The sequence below is a fragment of the Mya arenaria genome, chromosome 8 (assembly GCF_026914265.1).
Source record: "Mya arenaria isolate MELC-2E11 chromosome 8, ASM2691426v1".
NCBI classification, from domain to species: domain Eukaryota; kingdom Metazoa; phylum Mollusca; class Bivalvia; order Myida; family Myidae; genus Mya; species Mya arenaria.
Genome location: NC_069129.1, coordinates 73,992,450 through 74,015,184, shown reverse-complemented (window position 1 = coordinate 74,015,184; position 22,735 = coordinate 73,992,450). Strand labels below are relative to the sequence as shown.

Sequence of the window (22,735 nt, the reverse complement as noted above, 5' to 3'; positions counted from 1 at the left end):
AACCAGCCCCCCCCCCCCCCCCCCCCCCACCAAGCAATAATAAAAACATTCGGTGATTTTCTGTGCTGTACTTCCGACTTCCGCATTCTCACGACTGACAATGTCGTACAGCGGAATGGAACTGTGTCACAGTATCGGAAAAGGGTCAGTTGGCTGAACTAAGTTATTGTATAATTATATCTGATCTTTATAAAGTTCTAATAAAATTAATTCAATTGCTTCATTTTCAGTTTAAACAGGATAAATGGAGTTAACAGCGCTTACAGTTATTAAAAACCCAAACATAACAATAGCAGAACGTTATTTCATGCTATATTCTACGAACTATTTTTTAGACGCATTAATATAACCAGACAACCATCTGGCACGCTTTGTGACAATGTCAATGATCAAAGCCAAATCAATTAATTGCCGGATAAGATTAGAAACCGAAATGCTTAGATCCCACTGAATCGAAAATATATAACAGTATGCCGTACTCAACATCAATCTATTACGAAACGACACTTGTTAAAATTGATTTCACGGGAAAACTCGGTAGAAAATTATAATTCATGAAATTATGCGGACGAATATTTTAGTCGCCATGAATAAATTAATGTTCGGTAGAACCCGCCAAAAGCCGAAACTTACCGAACGTGAAAAATAATCGTGACCAATGAAATTAAAGCAATTTATCGGTACTGGCCAATGAAATAACTGCATCACTACCACGAGGCCTTTTCCAATATGGCGGGTGAGTCCACCTCACATTATTTATTTCGTCGTATAATTTCACTTTTTGACCACAATTCATTATTTTTCTGTGTTTTCAGATATAGACCTATATCAACAAGATAGCGACGATGGCGCAGAAGACGGTAAGTTTTACTCTTATTTTATAATTTGACCCTATGACACCCACGAAGATGCTGCGAAGTAAAAAAGTGTGTCACCGTGCTATACATCATTATACTTTCATATTTTACAGCTATTTGACGCATTTTTAAACTGAAATAAGCCCGTAATATTTGTCCATACATATCTCTGTCTTTGTTTATGTAAAATTTACTCGTAAGCCTTTTGCAACATGGAAAACCCACGTGTGTATTCTCTGAAATTTCAAACATGACGCCAAGGTTGAGCCAGAAGTCGATAACCATGATATTAGAATGGGTCACGTGACCGATTGGGCCAAGCGGAAAGGGGTTCCCGCCGAACTGTTGTAGGGATTTTCGGCCCTTTTCTTTAATATCAAGTTTATTCTTCGACATTCGCCAATTACTATATTCATTTTATTGATTAAATATTGGAACTTGAGTCACATGTGAGTAAGCATTAATCCAAGGATAACTAAGCGTGTGTATTCTTGGAAAGTAGGTCATGTTGTTGTTGATTTTTTTTTACTTCTTGTCTTTAAGGCATTTGTGTTGAGGCTTTCCACATTTACATGCGTCTTGATTTTTGCATTCTATTTTTGGTTGTTCTACTAACTGTTAGATTTGATCAATGAAAATGTAGAGTGGAAGCAAAATTGAAACCTTTTAAGAAGTCCTTTGTTTGGAATGGAACTATTTATGGCTTTATGCATTTCATGACTAGAAAAAAGGAGTTTTAAAAGTAAGAATATTAAGATCTTGTACTTGGGTAAATATTTATATAATATCAGTTTTTCTACAATATTGCGACTATACCATGCAGAATGATGCAATCACTTGAGATGATGAGATATGCAATGGTGCTGTTTCTTTTCAGTTCTGTTTAATAAATCTGCTTGTGTGAGTAAATCATTCTTTTTGTACATTTAGGGTACGGCCTTGACGACGGACTTGATTGTGATGAGCCGTTTGGTGCGGACGATAATTTATCACCATTGCAAAAGCTAGAAAAGTACATGGAAAGCGATAATGTTTATACAAGGTAACATAAGTTTCATTACTGTTACAGGTGATTAGCAGTGAAGTCTGGTTGGTGGAGTAGTTTCTCAAATTTAGTCTGTTTTTAAATATGGCAGGATGTAGCCGAGAAGGGATAGTTTGAAGAGTGGAAAGAATTTTAAAAAATACAAAACTGACAGAAAATATTAAAGAATGTGTTTCATTTTAGTAATATAAGGTTTCAACTGCAAATTTATGTAAAGTCTGTATGTAGTTATATTCATTCTATTATGAATCAAATTTTGATAACTTTAAGTATTTAATTATAAATGCAGAAAGGTGTACCTGCTGGTCTCCATTAGGGCAGAAGGGTGCTACCAAAAATGACATGGTGCAGCACCCTTTCATTACTCTTTTTGCTAAAACGCTTTAGTTACATTCTCACTGAGGCATCCAGGGTTAATTTCAAGGCTTGGCACATAACTGATATTTTCCAAGCCTGACAAATCAGCTTTTCTGTCTACAGGGGTTCAACCACAATGTTCAAACGTCATCTTGTGTTATGTGCCGACAAAAGATTGATATAGTGTTGTAATGTATTCCGCACAATATATATTTTTAAAGAAATCATCTTCAACCATTTATTCTCTTGCACATGCTTAATTTTGCAAGCATCGTTTGTTACTGTGTCTCATTGATAAATATTTGTGCGTCTGAATTCGCATTATAGACAAATGGTGGCGAAGGGATTGTTGGACACGCTCCGGGCAGTTGGGGATTCAGAGGAGCAGACAACAGCAGTGCTCACAGCGATGGTCAAACTTTCTGAGGATTCAGGTATGCTCAAATCTATTACTGTTAAAAAGTGTTCCAATTTGTTTTGAATTTCAAGTCATTACTTATTATAAATTAGCAGGGTTTGTTCACATTTATCCCAAGTGCACGGCCTCTAAACGCCAGCTCCACCACTTAACGGTGGTTCAAAGAAAAAGAGCTGTCAACACTTTCGTGGTGGAGCTGTGCCCTATGTTTACATGAACAAACGTGAGTACGACTTATATTTTATAATTTCATTAAACGGACATATTTCGAATATGTGGTACCGTGTAAGAACACTTCTACTGTAGGCTGGTTACTATTTTGTTTCAATAGTGTGCAAACTGTGGTGCCAGGAGCTTTTCTCCCGAATCAGACTTGTGCAAATTTTGAGATCTGATTGCATAGCAAGTACACATTGGTGCTTACACACCCCGTAAGAACATTCTCACGCATGCAACCAAAACTGTTATGTATAGAACCTATGCCGGAACACAACAAAACTAATAAGAACTTCTTAAATAGGAAAAATGCACATATTTATAAAAGTGGTGGCGCTGTTGCCCTAGTGGTGGCGCTATCGAGTATGTTTTGCGCTACAGTAGAAGTGTTCTTACACGGTACCACATTCTCCGATTTTCGAAATATGTCCGTTCAATGAAATTATCAAATAAAATATAAATCATACTCACGTTTGTTCAGGTAAACATAGGGCACAGCTCCACCACGTAAATGTCGACAGCTCTTTTTCTTAGCACCACCATAAAGTGGTGGAGCTGGTGTTTAGAGGCCGTGAAGTGTGAGTCTTGCAGTCAAATTTAGCATGAGATGAAGGGAGTAAGAGTTGTTTAATGCTATAGTTGTGGGCTCGATCTCCATGAGGGCTATATCATAGGGTCTTCAAATGGACATTATTACATTTCTTCTCAGTTATACAGATAACAATTAGATTACAATCAAGCTTTATAAAGAAAGTTATATAAATTTCATAAAATAATGAGAAAAACTGCAGGTAGTAATACTGATGGGCCTGGAAAATGTGAAATATATTAAAAGCCTGGACAGACATTTTCAGTTCTGCTTGATTACAGTTACAGTGTATCGCAGAAGATAGAGCAAGTGCATGCTCTAAATGATATGTTTTGATATTTCAGATCCAATAGTTCGGTCAGAGCTGATGGAACAAATACCACACATAGCTGTTTATTGTCACGACAATGAAGACATTTTTCAAAATGCCATCTCTGTGTATATTTTGCCAATGGTTGTGCGCTATCTAGATGATGCCAATAACCAGGTATCATTTCATTTTGGAAAGTTTTCACATTCCATACAGTGGTTTTTAAGTATAGTTCAATATGACCATTTTCCAACTTGCTTGATGTGAGCAATATGGAAAAAAATGACTTATAACTTAGGCTTAGTACAGACACAAGTACTGTTATGTCTATATCAGTCTATATCAGTAATTTCAATACTGACTGGCATTGAAATTTAACTTATGGACGAAATTGCCCGAATTCTCTCACTAGTACTTGCATCAATTTGCCAAGCTGTGCTATACAAAATCCACATTTTAGAGGGTCCTTGAAAGCATTTTAACTGCAGGGCAAACAGGATTTGCATATGTATTTTTTAATGAAATAAAATTATTTCCTTTAGAATGTGATCAAGAATCCCCATATATCGCTTTAAAAAACACACAAAAAGAGCAAGATATTTATCATTATGTGTATTATAAACAAAACTTATCAATGCAATGTTTCTGTTTTATAACAAATGCAACTAAATATGAAACATGACTAGCTTAAGTTCTTGAATCCGACCAGCAAAGTGTTACAAATATAAAGTTAGTTTCAATTCTTATCAATACTGTTTTCAAGGAAAGTAGCAGAGGTGTGGTCATAGCATTGTGTGGTTCAGTATTGATGTTATAGTCTTAAAAATTTCACCTGAAAGTGAGAACTGACCTGAGACTTGGACATCATGTCAGTTCTTTACACAGATTGGTGACCATTGACATTATCCAGGCAGAATTTATTTTTTTATTTAGCCTGCTTCTGTTTTGTAAATGGTAATGAACAAAAATGCTTTTCAGGTTCGTAAAACTAGCCAGGCAGCCTTGTTGGTCTTGCTGGAACAAGAATTAATCACCAGAGGTGAGTAAATAGCTTTCCATTAAAAGATCTGAGGTGTGTGTATAGGCCAAATTTTGCAAATAAAGGACTTTAAAGTTTGGGGAGAGAAGCAATGTAATATGTGAAATGTATTTTTTTGCATTCATATAGGCTTTACATACAAACATTCAGAAAATATGACATTTTAGGGTTTTATGGAAGCTATGAATAAAAATAATAATTTGCTCATAATCCAGACATCTTGTCATATGTTACATTTTTCATTCGTACAGTGCGCTTGTTGTAAAATTGTGAATTAACATATTTAATTTCTTCATTGATAAACATATTTAATCATTAACTGTGGTTTATGCTTTAAAAAGCTGCTCACCTGCAGTAACATTCCCCTGTGTTCCTACAGATCATATAGAGGAACAAGTGGTTAGTGTGATTCTAGAGTTGGCTGGAGTGGACAGTCTCGATGAGTATCGGACAGAGGCAGTAGCTGTAAGTACTCGCACATTGTACATTCTCACAGGCTTGTAACTAACTGTGTAGGAAAAATGACAGGGGTAAAAGAATGAGTTCCATGCTATTTGTAATGTTTCTTGGAACTTGTTTACTCACACAAAATGTACTGCAAGTGAACCCAAGGGAATTTTCCTTCTTAAAATAAACATTTGATTAAAAAAAATGAAACAAATTTGACTATTGAAATTGATGTACATGCAAATGATTTATTTTTGCACTGGTAAACACTTCAATGAAGTAATAAAGCTGTAGTATTAAGATGAATATATTCCAAGTTATACAATATTCCTATAGAAAATTTTCTGGAAAAATGAAAACACTGGACCTAATTTGAATCTGGTTTGAAAGACATGGGTAGTGAGATGTTGACATCAATCACCTTGCTACCTTGTCTTTTTAATCATGTCAGATGCTAGTTTAAGGAAGAAATCTAGGCTGCAATATCTGTGAGAGATCAAAGACAGGAAAGGCCTATCACTATGGTCCCAGTGGCTGTTATGCATTGTTGTTGCCTGTATCACAGCCTGCTTGGATCAGTAGGGGCAAGTCTCAAACAACCAGTGCTGCACCGAGAAAACATGGGACAATTTCAAAATTAAAGAAATTGGTAAAAGACTGTTATAGTGTGAATGTGGATGCAAATCATTGATTTTGCATACAACTAGTGTTTTACCAGACTTCATAGCATGACATTCGAAGAACTGTCAGGTTAATTGCATGAACTAATAAGTGGAAACAGCAAACTGATGAAAATGCATGCTCAGAGAGGAGGTTATTGGAGCCATCAAAGTGACTGTGGCATGTAGATTACAAATCATATCACAGCCAGCTTTGATGAGCTCTCAATACCGCTAACCACCAAACATAGGATCATGGTCACAAGAGCTTCAACCATATGTTGCAAATGGATGTGAAGAAACCAGGATGAAATATTCAAGAGAAGAACATAATAGTGAATGCTTAGAATGATGTAAATGGTGCTGATACTGAAAATTGCAAGACAGTGAAAGAAGCATTGTGTTGAGGCTCACAGAGTGGGTGTGGTGTGCTGTTGTTCCTCATATCACAGCCAGCTTTGATGAGCCTTGCCATGTGCCAGAACTGCAATAGTTGGTTGGAACTTCCTCTTTTGGACTACAACATTCTGAAATGACAAAAAGGAGTGGGAAAACTGTATAGATGGAACACTTTCATGTTATGTTTTATATATAAAAGTGTACATCGAAACAGACTCTTGAACCAAAAATGGAGTGTGGAAAACAATTGTTTACAACCTTGAATTCATTTTTACAAGGGCATGCTTTCAGAATTGATACTGAGGGATGAAGATCAAGTTGATGAGTTGAGCCATCTAAGTGGCTTTGATGTGCTGAATGATATTCGTATCACAGCCAGCTTTGATGAGCTTTACCTGCAACAGACACTAAAATAGGATGATGATATAGCAAGCACAGGATTGATGGAAGAATATCACGTATTTTTCGATTGTCGTTTCAACCTCTGAAATATTAGTATCCTATTTTAAAACAACATGTCAGGCTTTGGATGAACAAACCAGGTTTATTTCACTACTCGTAGCTTGTTTGGACATGGTTGCAGATAACGTAATTCTAACCTTTTCAATGTGTTGGAGCTTTTTGATGGCATTGCCGTTGAGTCAAAGTTGTTGTGATTTGTTGATACATTCATATCACAGCCAGCTTTGATGACATGGCTCTCCATATATGTTACCTTCAGAAAATAAACACAAATTTTTGAAAGAAACATAGATACTGATCAAGTACCTTGGCCATGTTTCAATGAAAAATAACCGTTCAGGACCTACTCTTATCATAATAAATGTTGAATGCATACTTCATCGAAGCCTTTTTTGTGAGTCTATGAAGCCTTTGTTGTGTGTTTGTAGTTGATGAGCAAGATGGCTCCCTTGCTGGGCAAGGATATGACAGAGCGGGTTTTCCTGGACAGGTTCTGTGAAATGTGCTGTGATCCGCTGTTTCATGTTCGAAAGGTATGTTGCTAATTTGCATCATAAAAGAGGATGATAAACACCTGTCTATGTTTTAACATTTTCTTTAGTTTTGATAACTTGCTTTTATATTAAGTCTTTAATCTTTATGCTTAATTAACTCTTCTGGTGCTGCATTGTGAATTTTTTATGCCCCCACAAAGTGGCGGCATATAGGGTTGCCCTTGTCCGTACGTACGTCTGTCTGTACGTACGTACGTCCCGAAGATTGTTTCCAATCTAATTCTTGAAAACCGTTTGTCCAATCCTCACCAAACTTTAAACACATGTTTGTGACCATAATATCTTGATCAAGTTCGATAGTCATGGAAATCGCTTTAGTCATTTAGGAGTTACGGCCCTTTTTTGCCAAAAATACTTCAAAAATATATGTTTCCAATCTAATTCTTGAAAACTGTTTGTCCAATCTTCACCAAACTTTAAACACATGTTTGTGACCATAATATCTTGATCAAGTTCGATAGTCATGGAAATCGCTTTAGTCATTTAGGAGTTACGGCCCTTTTTTGCCAAAAATACTTCAAAAATATATGTTTCCAATCTAATTCTTGAAAAGTATGTGTCCAATGTGGATCCAACAAGTTTTTTCCTGCCTGAATGGCGCCATATAACCTATACAGTCTTGCGATGCCGTAAAACCCAACTCAACTCAACTTATCCTATATGTGCAGATTATCCTGAATAATCATTATGGCTTATTTTCTGTGACAAAAAATCGAAGTGGGGGCATCCGTGTCCTATGGACACATTTCTAGTTTTTTTCAATTTTAGCTCATGTTTTTATGAAAATAAAAGATGCCATTATGTGTCAATCATTGACATGCAAAGCTTTAGTCACAACTTGTTAATCTGTTGAACCCGTTCACATCACAGGATATACGCCCAAAAGTTTAAAATCTCCATTAAAAAAGCCTTGTAAATCAAACAACAACAAAAATACCATGGTAACAATATCTAATTTCTGCTGCAGAAAAATGGGTTAAAAATACTGGATGAAATATAGAATGATTTTCAGCATAATAATCTGCTCCTGAGTGTCATTGTACCACAACTGACCAAAGAAATTGTTGGGAGTTATGTCCCTTGATCAACATGTGTTTATTGCTAGCTGTTTTAAATTTATGACGAGGGCTGCATTTGAGAATATCCATATTGTCTACTTGATTTCTGTTAATGGAATGATGTTGTTCTTATGTAGGTCTGCGCAGCTAATTTTGGAGACTTCTGTTCTGTAGTCAGTCAGCATAGTACAGAAAAGAAATTGGTGAGTTGAAAGGGATCGAAGTTTTGTCGTGGAATATTCTAAATGCACTTTAAAAACCAGTATTGGTATATGTTTTGATGTCTGAAAAAATGGCGTATCTTTGTTAAAGAACCACTAGTAGTTTAAGATATTTAAGGAATGAATTGCGGGGTTGATGTCATTATCAGGGTATGAACGCAATTGGGCTGGTCTAAGTGTGTGGAGTCCAAAGGACTCCACGCGTACTTTGACCAGCATAATTGTGTTCGTATCCCAGATAATGACATTATATATATTTACACCAAATGTTCATTATTTTATTCAAGAAACGTTAAAAAAATGCTTCATTTCATTTTGGATTACCTTTTAGTAATCATTTCTTACCCATTCTGTAAATAGGACGACTCGACTGTTACCGGAAACATTTTTTTCAAATGACGTCACCATAACGCGGGAAAAGATCAACCACTTGAAATTACTTTTAAACGTAAAATTGAAACACTTGGCAACAAAACATTCAAAATATAATAACCTAGCACTTTCTAAAATGTTGATTTGTATTTTACGGGACCTGCTGACACAATACAAACAATAATGAGATCAATAGTTTTCATGTATATTGTTATGCGATGAATTGTGATCCGAACATATCCGAAGATGTTGCGTTCATCGATTGCTGAAAGACAGTTCATTTAAGGAATGGAAGTTGAGGTGTTAATATTCTGATATATAATTTACATTTGAACTTCTGCTTGAGCAATTAATATTCTTGCGTTCATTTGGTTAAAAAAATCTGGTTTGTGTGTTGAAACCTTAAATATTGATATATATTTTTATTTTATTTTACTTATATAGCATTCAGATTTCACAGAGTGAAGATATTCTCTTGCAGTTGCCAAAGTTCTTCTACTTGTGTGAAGATGGTGTGTGGGGTGTGAGGAAAGCATGTGCGGAATGTTTCATGACTGTCTCGTGTACATGTTCATCTGATGTGCGGAAAGCGGAACTGGCACATCTTTTTGTTAGTCTTCTCTGTGATCAGTCCAGATGGGTAAGTCTCACAGATCATGAGATGTTGTTGGCTTAAGTCTTTTTAAGTTCTCTTTCTTCAGAAGTTGTATGATGTCTGATATTCAAGTCACCAGAACTACTGTGGCATTGGTCTATATTAAAGCAATTGACCATTCGCCAACTATTCTGGGTTTGATTGAAGTTGTTTTTATTGTGATGATCACTAAGTAAGACAAAAAAAAATTGATGAGGTTTAACCTGCTTGCAGTTCAGTTGTTTTTATTTTTGTAGGTACGAATGGCTGCGTTTCAGCAGCTGGGGCCTTTCATTTCGACATTTGCTGACTCAGATAGCACTGGAATGTATGTTGAAGAAGATGGAACATTAGTTTTCAAACCAACTGAGAAAATGTTAAACAGGTTATTATCATTACTTGATACTGATTTCTCAGTATCCTATCAAACTTTCATGCAGATTTTAATTATGAGTCTAAACTCTTGCATCTTGTGTTGTCATGATCAATTTGAGCATATGCATTTTGAGAATTGCTACCTATATAAATCTTTGAACAGAATTTACAAAATTGTAGTGATTGTGTAAATGGTTGTTTGTTGAAAAAGCGTTGAACATTAAATGTGAAATTTCAGAGGAAATGAGGATGAGGAAACTGTGGTCTCTGAGATTATAGACTGTGATACCAAAACCCTGCCTGATCTCATTCCTGCCACAGTGTCAGAGGGGAACCAGTCCAGCTGTGATATCACTGCTAACCTCTCTGCGGTCGACAATGACAGCACATCAGAGAACAACGCTGAAGACCAATCTGGTGAAAGTGGTCCACTAACTAGTTTTATGGACATATCTGAGGAACAAGGCAGTAACCAGTCCGAGACTGGAATGGTCCAGCGAGACGATAACCAGTCAACGGAAGAGAAAAGAGCCGAGTTTTATTTTAATAATGAACCTAAAGAAACAGTTAAAGAAGATGAACCAAATGAAGACAAAAGTATATCTGGTACAGATGACAGTGCTCAAAATAATTCTAACTGTAATAATGATAATCACCAAAAAGATATTAATGTTGATGTAGAAGAATCATCAACTGATGTAGTTAAAACGAGTCCAGAACAATCAGAAAGTAATGAAAATAATGTTGAAAGAACATTAGAAACTCAAAATGTAAATATACAGGTTGACAGTACTAGTGACTTTGATTCCTTTAATTACTGGCGTACACCAATACCTGCTGTAGAATTAGGCTTAGATATACTTCAAGAATCCAGTACAGATGAAGAGCTGCAAGCTCGGAGATATTTCGCTGATGACAATGAACAACATGCTGACTTGTGTGCGGCGCTGTCAAATACCCTGGATGACTTAAGTGTCTGTGATAACCAAGCCACATCTGTGATTGAACATTCCTCCCCGGAATCAAATGAGATTGATCTGTCCAATATAGCTCCGATTATGCCCGAAGGAGGGATGGAAACAACCATGCCAGTGATTGATGGAGTCATACAAGGTACGGCACTTCAACATGTAAATTTTACTCTCATTTATACCATGTTTTTACAGTTGGCTGTTTTTTGTTGTTATCTTAAGAACTATTCAGAAGTTTTTGCTTGTTATCTATTGCATGTTTTTGTGGCCGATAGGAATATGACACATTTATGTTGAAAGTAACTTTTTTCTGTATGCAATCTTGCCATTGAATTCCATTATGTAACTGTGAGTAGTGTAGAAGTATAATTTGAATGACTTTATTCAGAAATGTGTTGTTTTCTTATTCATGACATAATCAGTCGGTTGCTTTGTTTCAGCATTTGCATGATATATTTTTACCAAGCTCTTCTCATTTTTATCAACTACGGGGAAGACTTGAATAGCATCACTTATAAAGATTTTATGAGCACTTTTTCATAGAATTTTGTCAGTTTAAAGTCTTTGTAGTTGTTGAGATGACTTACTGTTACGCCCTCAGCACCTTTTAGATAGTGAATGAAAATGCTTTGTTTTGACTTAAATTGCAAATTCCCATTTTTCTTCAAATTAACAATTCTGCTATAAAAAGACAGAGATTTAGTTGAAGACTTCAACCAGGTTTGTTCCCAGTGTTAAAGTTTTTTCTCTCACTGTTTTGTAAACGATTGTTTCTGATTGTGAAATGTGGGTCATTTTGATCAAAATTGGAAATTCGTCCAATTTTGCGTAGAAATGAAAAGAATGCTATTGAAAGTAGACAGAAAATAGAAATAAAAGAGAGGAGTTTTGATTTTAAGATTTCACCAAATACATTTTCTGTACCCAAGTTTTGGGGGTTCTCATATTTGTATTGCGATGTTTCGACATTTGGAATTAAGCCAAATTTGTCCAGAAACTCCCTACATATTTTCACATCAAAAAAAGTTTCTCACAAAAATTTGCACTTCAACGAGTGTTTTCTATAAATATTCCTATGAAGAGTATTTTGTGATGTTACAGGGCATGTTCACAGAATATGTTCCATGACTTTCAAACAAAAGAAATAAAATTGACAAAAAAAGAAGAAAATATTTCACTTACCTATTAAACAAAAAACTTGACATATGACCAGAAACACAAAAGGTGTTATCTACATGTATTTCTGTTGACTCCTTTATGTCTGTACATAATGCTAATATTGGTGAGGAATTATCCTTTGCTTTCTCTTTGTTTGCTGTTTATGTGTTCTTTGTTTAAGGTTGAACCTCTTAACCTTTTTATTTAAAGCTAAACATATAAGTATGCTAGATCATAACCATAATAACCATTAGAACTTCTTTCTACTGTCCATTTATCTGTTTATTATTTATAAATCACTTAGTTCTTCATCATTTTGTAAACAGATAGCTAATACTTTTTCTAATATTACCTAGCTAATTAACAGTCCTATGAACACTACTATTAAATTGATGTGACTTAACTAACATTAATTAGACATTTTATCTTAATTCTTAATATCAATGTAACTAAATGTCTCTGATTGAATGTGTGTTTATTAACTCGATATAACTGTGATGTCATGTAACTCTGAACTCTCACGTCGATTTTGTGTGGATACTCTACTAACCATCTCCCCTTGGTTTGTTTATTCCAGATTTTAACATTGGCCATATAGACAGTAATCTCCTGCTGTCCCTATTGCCTCTTGCAGATTTGGGCTGTGGGGAACACACCTTCACGTACATGGACAGTGATTTTTCCGCCATGTCCCCATCTAGTCTCAGGGATGTTCTGCTCGATGATGCTACTTTAGCGCAGCAACAGGTAGAAAAGATTGTGTGTTAACTAGACATGACATGTTCTTGAGATTTTAAATACAATAGGTAAAAACAATAATCCATGCACACTGGCATTGTTTAGTGATTTCATATACAATACATAGAAAAGGTTGTGTGAGCACACTGGCATTCTGATCAGATTTTAAATGCAATAGAAAGGTGGTTTGTTTTTATGGCCCCAAAATTGGCATATTAAATTGCACTCTGCATCCATCCTTTCTCATTTCTGTGTCAAGGCATAACTTTGTCTTGCCAAGTGGGTTTTGAACTTACTACTAACTAGTTACATAAATTTGTTCAGTACATAAGGAGGATGTGTTGTGTGCAAGACCTGTGTCCCATCCTCAATAGTAACATGTAGAGGTGTATTTTTGTATTGATTCCTTCTGTCTTGAAAACAGAAACAAGATGAGATAAAGGTGCCTAAAAATGTTAGAGGTCAGTTAGACAAATAATGGCAGGTCATAACCAATAATTTAATAGATTGTTATAACAGTGCAAAATGCCTACAAATTGTGTTTTAAAAGAATTTTTCATGCATTCACTGATCAATGACTTGCAGGGACCAACACTTACGGAAAAATGATACTCCTTATTTTATCTTGGACTCCCTTGTTTTTTGGTATGGGGGTCAGTAATAAAACTAAGGTTTAAGTCTAAAAAGAATGTTTGTTTTGGGTTGCCAGACCCTACCTAATAAAATTTCGTCGAGAGATGAATATAAATATATAAAAAAAATCATTTTTTTACACTGCCATTAATTTTTGACAATAAAGCTTCATATGAACAATATATATACAGTAGCTTTTGTAAGACATAGCATTTTTTTGCAAGAAAATGATATTTACATGCATTATATTTGAGAGAGAAAATCATTACCTAGTATTTTTGTGGATATAACCTACAGTATAACCTTCAACAATTATTTTTTAATGTCTAATATTAAATGCTATTTTTCAAGTATCAGTTTCCAAAAATCAATATTTATTAGATAATTGCCTTCAACCAATTAAATACACATTTTTTTCTTTCCAAAAGATAAAGTGAATTGCCATGTTGAGAGTATTTGAGTGCTTGTCTTGTGTTTTGTATTTTACGGTTGATCTGATTAGATGATTTAAGGTAAAATAGATTTTTCTGGGCATGTTCCGTTTCTGAAGCAAGAAACTTGCTTCACAATTTTACAATAACTCACCTGACAAGTTACTTTCTGTTAGAACATAGTGCCGCAGAGTCTGTTGGAGAACTACCTGGGTATGATTGACCCATCCCGTGCACAGACAGTGGACACAGAAATCACCAAGTACTGTGCATACAACTTGCCAGCAGTTGCATACACACTCGGACGGGAGAACTGGCACTGCATTAAGAACTTGTACGAGACATTGGCTGCAGATATGCAGGTACAACATTTAAAAAAAAAAGTACTTTTATTTTAGTGTATTTTAAAGCCAACACTGTCTTTAAAAAATTAATTAAAAAATAATATACATTTTAGTGGAAAGTGCGCCGAACGCTGGCATTCTCTATCCATGAGCTGGCCCTGATTCTTGGCGAGGAGATCACACATCGAGATCTGGTTCCTGTGTTTGACGGCTTCCTCAAAGACCTGGATGAAGTACGGATAGGAATCCTGCGACATCTGGCCGATTTTCTACGGGTAGGTGATTCAATGCATAAATTGAAGTAAATATGTACAGCCAACTGGTAATAGCTCTTGAAGATAAACATATTTTTGCTAGATCAAAGCATTTACAAATGTTAAGAGTATTGTCTGAAATGAGACGGATCTTGCATTTATAGATATATTTGTGTTTGTTTTAAAGCTTATGCAATATATGAAACTTTGGACCACTAAGAAGTTATTTAAAAATATGCAAGCAGGTGTTTTTCATTTTGTTCATGTAATTATTGCCGAAGCATGCACTGGTTCGCAGTAAAATATGATGAAATGATTCAAAATAGACCAGAAAGGATTTTAACTTGTAATTATTTGAATATATATACTGGTAGTGACTCAACTGTGATGTAATGCCATTACTTGTACGTTGTCATTGTTCAGCTCTTGCGGCGTGATGTACGGAGACAGTACCTGATCAAGATTCAGGATTTTATGAACGTGGACAACAATAGGAACTGGCGCTTTAGGCAGGAGGTGGCTGAGTGAGTGTCCTCCTTAGTTTTTCTTTCAGGTGGCAGCAAATTGTATAAAGCTTTGTTAAGTTGTCAGCAAAATGTCCACAGAGTATCTTTTTGCCAGTTTGCACATTTAAATTATTTGATTGTTTATAAGCAATTATTGGAAAATTATTAATTAATTTATAAAAAAATTGCCTAACTAGGACAAAACCAAAGCATTTATTGTTTTAAACTGTTTTGGCCTCTGGAGGGGTAGAAGTGTTTGCCTACAATTAACACATTGTAAATTGAAATGAAGATCGTGTTGAATTTTGGTAATTATATAAAAAAAATCCTAAAGATTAGGGTGATAAAGGGTGATGACATTGTATTGAACACAACAAAGACTGGCATCACAATTAAACATACACAAGGCTACACTCACCTAACACTTTATCATTTAAAAGTTGGTTGTTCTGGCCTACTGACTGATGTTTTATAAAGCAAACATGGAATATCTGTATAGAACTGGGTTATTAATACTATTACTAGGACATTAAAAAGTGTAGTTTTGCAGAATTGGCATTTGTCTTTCAGACAGCTTGTGTTAATATCAGAGCTATATTCAGCTTCTGAGATTAGCGACCACTTGTTACCCATGGCCTTGTCACTGGCAGAGGACAGAGTAGCTGAGGTTCGCATAGACGCCTACCACCTGGTGAGTGTAGAATCTTATTCAGTCCATGGATATTTATAAAATGCAGAAACTAACTTAAGATCTTATAAGCCATGCTAAAAACCTGCTTCAAATTATACTTGCTAGTTGATAGTTTTGATGCATTATTCAGGGTTCGAATTTAGCACTCGCACACTCGCAAAATGCGAGTTTAATTAAAAGACACTCTCAAAAATTTGCAAGTTCAAATTTGCAGAAAGTGCAATCCTCGATATATATGTTTTTGTAGACTGGTTTTTCGTTTCCATTTTTGCCGGTGGTATTTAGCGATAATCGTATCGAGACACAGTCTGTATAATGATGAAAAGCAAAAAGATAAGTTTTTTTACGCGTGTTGATTTTAAAACCGCAGACAGCTGATGGCAATGATAAACCAGTTCCAAACAAAGAAGCCAAAATGAAATAATTTGTCCGTTAAAACTGTTTCGATGTGGAAGAGGGAGTTGAACATTATATTGACCCTCAACACAGATGACGAAAAGAACGTTTTCAAAATATTTCGCACATACCAATACTTGCCTAATCAAGACTTCCTCAGTACGCAATGTCAGTGTTTCATATATGATAATATTGTTTAATGTACAATTACATGATCTCTCATTAAAACAATTACACTATACCTTCAACCACTGTTTTTCATACTATATATACTTTTGCCTTGCAAACACAAAGGTTTGCCTTAAAAAAATATGAGTGAGTGTCTGGTTTTGCGAGTTAAAAATTTTAGCACTTGCAAAAATTGTGAGTGTCAAAAAAGTTACAATCAAACCCTGTTATTGTAACAATGTTCTTTAAAACATTCTCTATTCGTTTGGCAATATCAGATGGTGATCATTTTTTTACCCTCCCACCTGATTATTTATGTGAACACACATACTAAATACCTTACCTGTTCCCAGGTTAGTGTGATGATCAAGCGTATGCGTATGGAAGGGGACGAAAGACTTGTGCAGTACCTCATCAACCAGCTCATTGGCCGCTTTGCCCACAACCACAAGTGGGCTCGCAGGCAAATGTGAGTAAACTGTATTGTTAATCAGCCAGACTTGGCTTTCACGAGTTCATTTGATTAAATCTAGGAATAAAAAATCATGGGTTGGAAACTTCACAGCACCAATCTACTTAATTTCAAAAAGTGATTTTTATCACATAATTATTAAAGAATGTTGGTGTCTCAACTTGTCATCTTTTTATTTTTGGAATGTTAAGAAGAAGAAAAAAGCACATTTAAAAACAACAGCTTATGTGGTTGAAGCCTAACAGGACCTTTTTATTAAAATGAAGACTTGAACCAGTCCTAAAACAACTGTTTTATGTGTATTTTAGTCTGTGAAATTCCCTATAAATGTTAATTTACAGGCTCAAATGGCTTAAAAAGTTCATAAGTTTTTCTCTTATAACAGTTATAACAATTCTCTGAAAATAATGTAGCATCCACTTTGTGTCATAGATGCATATCTCTTGTCTTTACAGATTCACTCAGCTGTGTTTGGGTATGGTTCGGGAAGAGTCATTGACACCGGAGCAGTTCGCCCAAGAGTTGCTTCCCCATCTTCTTCACATGGTGAATGATCAAGTGCCAAATGTCCGCATTACCCTTGCCAAAACCATGTACGCCTACATGGCCAATGAAAGTATGTGAATTCAGTCGCTAATCAGGACTTTTGTACATTTAAACGCAGGGTTTTGACTCGAAAGGAATGCTCAAATTTCTTGTGTTGTTCTCAGAAGGTTAAATTATGGTACTTTTTAGAAATGATGTTCCGATGATCGATAATAATCGAAACTGGATTGGTCGGCCTGAAATCTGCAAAAACTGATTGTTTTTGGTTATAATGGATCATCGAGAGAAAAAAATAAATAATAATAATAATAATAAAAACAAAATGTTAGTGTTCTGATGTTATCTTTAACAAAATGGCTGATGAAAGCCACAATGAGCATGAAAATGAACTATTTTTACACAACAACACATAATAATTTCAATCATAAACACAATGCATATGCATATAATGATTAATACTGTACATGAATTAAACTACAATTCAGGTACTATCTCGTATTTAAAAAAAACAAAAACGCTTGTACTATCGATAATGGGTTACTTGAGTGAAATCAATTATCGATAGTAAAATTGGAACCGATTTCCAACACTACTTTTTAGTGTTATACCTACATTGTCATCTATGCCTTATTCTACAGAGTTCAGTCAGTATGAAGAGCATCCATGTGGCCAGGAGCTTGAAGAGGGAGTGTCCAAGCTTCAGACTGACCAAGACCGAGATGTCCGCTTTTACTGCTCACCAGAGGCTTACATGGAAACACCTGCGTATTCCGATGATGGTAACAGCCTCTGTGATTATCAGGTATGGGTTAGTAACATTTTATTATATCTTTTCCTTATAGCTACTAGCTAAACATGTTAAACATAGTTTCTATTTTGTTTGTTATAAACTCCATTATTAATATTTGGTAATGTTCAATAATAATAGACTAGATTAATTATATTCAAGGAATGGAGACATTTCAATCAAGATTATACTTGTTAACTGAAATTATCTTTGTGTCACTGTTTATCATTTTGCTATATTTGAGTGAAGTAAACTTGAGACAGTATTAAGATTGAACATTTAAGTATATATTTAGGTGTTGTCAATTTTGACAAAACCGATTTCATATAATTGAACACCTATAATCCTGATGTTTTGCAAATGAGCTTAACAAAGCATACACTTGAAACAATAAATAGAATCCGGCTCACAATGTTATTTTTCAATGGAAAAGCCATCCATTTGTACTTCCCCAGGAGTGGCTTCGAACAGCAAGATTTCATAGTATATAAATGGTTGGTTAATGCAAACTGTACATGTATGGATACTTTGCTTTATGTCATGAGCCTACCTCTTATTTATTTAGTAGTTAGTTCCTGGTGGCAAGTGAAGGTTCATGCCAAATCACTGATGAAAAATGTCTGTTTACATGGATTTGGGTGGACGTACAGCCATGATCATTCATTGCATGAGCCATCAAATACTCAAAACTGCTAAGATCATTTGCCAACAGAAGTATCGACCAAAGATATTCAATAAACAAAGCAACAGTTGAAGATGTACTCATTTTTATGTAATTTGCATTTTGTATGCTCTAAATTGTTTGTTTAAAGCAACCAAGTGTTTGTTGAATACTAATTTAACCAAATTCAAATTAGTGATACACTTTTGTACTGTACATTTGATAACATAATCATTGCAAAAGTTGAAAGGAAAGAACAATGACAGAAGACGTCAAAAACTGTCTTCGAAATTTGCTTTCACAATAACTCAGCAAATTGGGCTGACTGTCTTTAACAATTTACCTGCCTGAATAATGCATGTTATGTAGACTGGTAATGCTCAAAAAGACAAATGGTTACGTATAGAATCATTTTACACCAGCTTAACATCCATCTACTGTCCAATATGATCAAAAACTCGCCCTTAAGCATTGCTTCACACTGGTGTTTTATGTTTTTCTTATTCTCACCATGTGCATTTCTTTTATTCAATAAACTAGACTGGGCCCTATCCACAGAATTCAATTTGCATAAAAATGACACAAATTGGAGACTAAATAATCATGACCTTGCTACCTTTATAATTATTGGTTCCCATCTGATCATTATATGCTGACCTCGCACAAAGCTCTATTCTATAAATGGAATATTGTAACCTTTGGAGAACTATATGTTCCTAAAGCTCAGAAGCGGATGCCGGAATTTGATGTTCGGCTCTTTCAATACATAATGTAGTATACTTTCAGTATACTTTCATGTGAAAATTATTGTCTATAAAAAGGACATAAGAAACCAGATTTCCACCTCAAAATTCACCTGCTAGTCGGACCACTAAGTTACTACGAGTTGCTGCCCAAGCAAAGACTCCAGCCACAGGTGGTCAGGCGGGTGCTAATTTAGTAGACAGCAAAAATCCAACACTTTTAAGAAGTTGAACTTCATATGGAGTTCCCAGTTCTTTTTTAAAATGAAATACTTGAAAAACCGTATGTTTCATAAACATCGTAATATAGATAATTTCGAACTTGGCCATAAATTGAAAAAAAATACAATAATTTAAACTTGTTGTTTGGGTGGGTTGAACTGTGCCAATTCCAAATGATATTTTTTTTTAGTTTCCCCATTGAAAAAATAGCTTAATTAATATATTTTGTTAGATGAACTTGTCTGCTTTTAAAGTTACAAAAGTCTTATTTGCAACATTTTTTTTCAGCTTTCTGGATTGTAAAGAGCAGAAAACAAGGAGAATGAATATATGCAACATGGCTGGACCATATCTAGAATCAACAATGAAGAACGGCTGCCTGGAATATGAGGACCAAATACTTAAGACGATTTTTAATTGATTTGACATTGCTGTTACATAGTTGAAACTTTCAATAATAAAGGGTATTTGCATTATTCCTTAGTCAGAAATTTTAAACTAGTCTTTCAGTAGATAAGGTTTATATCTTGGTTTAACCAGACCTGTATAAATGGGGACTCCTGTATGGAATACAGATCATGTGTTTGGGTCCAAGACTAATGGTGTATTGTTGCTATTTTAATCTTGAAATGCAAGTGAAAAAAGAGTATGTAAACTCCCTGCTGTAGAATAAACATCCGATTCTAAATTTCCTTTGAATGTCTTAAATAAAATTTGAATGTACTGAAAGAAGTGATTTTCTCACCTAATAAAAGCATCTTGCTATGACCAGTACATAAATGATGTCTGTTCTGAAGATAAAGTGCTAGAGAAAATGAGACAGAAATCTACATGGTTGCCTTTGATATACGTCACTGTGATTTTCATTTATAAGCAAATGCATAATTGTGGTTTTTGGAAGTGTTTTTTTCTTTTCTTTTTTATAATTTGTGTTGTAATGAAAACCATGATTTTGATATAATCAGATCAGACTCAGTTTTATTTAAATAATTTACCCGTTAAATTACATTGTTTAAAAACCTGGTCTCTTGGTGGTCATAACCGAAGAGTTCAATATTGTATAGTATTAAAAAAAATATTTGGCTGATTCTCCGAAGCTTTCCCGCTGAATGTGTTTATAGTTTGATGTTGACACAAAATATGCCAAAATTTTATTGGTAAGTGTGTGTTTTTCTCTTTCTGTGATACTTTTGTATGTAATTCCTGAATGATATTTATTTAACATGTGCAAGTTACTTAATACTGCTTTGTATAATATGCACACACTGTTGATGCCTCAGAGGATAAAAATGCTCAACGAGATTCAATGTATCAAACAAGGGGGACCACTGACTGACTGTTGTTTATGCTCTTGTATTTTTTTTAAGTGGAAGCTCCTCTGTGCCTCTTTGTTTCAAGTTTGATTCAGCATTCATGAATATTTTTAGTTTTATGACATTTACGTGAATGTGCGACTTAATTGATTTTGAGACATTTACCTGTGACATTTGTCTGTGTGTGTTACCTAAGGAATTATGTGATATATATCTGTATGTGTTCACGTGAGGAATTATGTGACATTTGCCTGTATGTGTTACCTAAGGAATTATGTGACATGTACCTGTATGTTAGTTGTTGCCTATGGAATTATGTGACATGTACCTGTATATGTTACCTAAGGAATTTTGTGACATATATCTGCATGTGTTCACATGTCAGAGATATTATGTGACATTATACTGTTTGTGTGACTTAATGAAATATGCTAATACACTCATGTGATATCTCTTGCTAAACTTGTCTATTGTTTATAATAATGATTTTACCGTGGTCCGTGTTAAACTTGAGCAGACTTTTGAAAAGCATTTTTTTTTTATGATTTGAATCATTTCAATTCATTCTCCTTGTAATCAATTCAGTCTTAAACTAGATGGAAGGGAATAATTCTATGTGTGTATGTAGTTGTTTATTGAGGGATCATGTCTTTCAGTTTTTGGTGCCAGAATCGTTGTTTTTAACAAGATATTATTTATAAAATTGTTTGTGTGCAGATAAACGTGAACTAAAGTCAGTTTTTCACCAAGATGCGGAAGTATTGAGTGGTTGTCAGTTTTAACTTGTTTATCAACAGTTCAAAATAAAAGTTCATATTGAAATCCAGATTATTTTACTTTTAACGGAAACAATTTAGTTAGACAAGGATGAAAGTTAATAGACTCATTATGTTTTGATTTAAGGTTATTAGAATACATTTACCAAAATAAATGGACCTACACTAGATCACTGTTTAATTCGGTATTAAAATGCATTCTAACATTGTAACCTTTGAAACAGGTTGTGTTTGAATTTATATTTTCTCTATATGAACCAGCTAAGTGTTTGAATTTATATATATTCTACTGACCCAGCGCCTGTTTAAATCTACCGATTCACCTGATTAAAATCTTAAAAGGCTGACTGTTGAATTACCAAAATAATTGTACGGCATATTTGAAAAATACTGTTGTCCCATTGGACAAAATATAATTTCGAACACGTTATAAAATTGATGATTTTGTAATGCTGCTTATGTGCTGTAAATTAATTTTATGGTGTGTTATTTTAATATAGAGCTGTTATATAGCTATTTATTTTATTCTATTATCAGATTATATAGGAAAACTTGTAATTGAAAAAATGAATTTTTCAAGAAAAAATCTGAATAACAATAAATGTACTGAATGGAGGTATGTTTATTTTATTTGAATCCTAATATAGTGCCAGTTAAGTGTGTCCTGGTTAATCTGTTCATGGTCAGATTATGAATAGTCGTTCATCGCTCCAGGTAGCATCATGCTCGTATGATATCCTCTTCTTTCATCGTTACCAGTGCCGTTCATGGCCGTGATTACTTATAATCGTTCATCGCTCTAGTAGCGTTCATGGCCATTATTGATAATACTCGTTCATGGCCGTAATTTTTAATGTTCTTTCATCGTTACCAGTACCGTTCATGGCCGTGATTATTTATAATTGTTCATCAC

General features: G+C 34.6%; 1 protein-coding gene across 4 annotated transcripts; it reads left to right on the top strand.

The window, feature by feature from the left end:
- The first annotated feature begins 690 nt into the window (after positions 1-690).
- Positions 691-22,437, top strand: LOC128242868 (serine/threonine-protein phosphatase 4 regulatory subunit 1-like). Of its 4 annotated transcripts, none has more exons than XM_052960266.1 (21): positions 691-736; positions 816-860; positions 1,788-1,899; positions 2,587-2,693; positions 3,827-3,969; positions 4,771-4,831; positions 5,211-5,296; positions 7,227-7,331; positions 8,548-8,613; positions 9,485-9,643; positions 9,895-9,965; positions 10,251-11,125; positions 12,719-12,888; positions 14,120-14,305; positions 14,401-14,562; positions 14,965-15,065; positions 15,618-15,738; positions 16,656-16,771; positions 17,230-17,390; positions 17,959-18,128; positions 20,022-22,437. In XM_052960266.1, exons 1-21 carry the CDS (start codon positions 730-732, stop codon positions 20,034-20,036), a joined length of 3,039 nt encoding a protein of 1,012 aa, XP_052816226.1. In that variant the 5' UTR covers positions 691-729; the 3' UTR covers positions 20,037-22,437. The 4 variants fall into 4 exon arrangements, with proteins under 4 accessions (XP_052816226.1, XP_052816225.1, XP_052816224.1 ...); XM_052960265.1 differs by having other exon boundaries at positions 9,895-10,022; positions 12,776-12,888; XM_052960264.1 differs by having other exon boundaries at positions 9,895-10,022; positions 17,959-18,122.
- Positions 22,438-22,735: the final 298 nt, after the last annotated feature.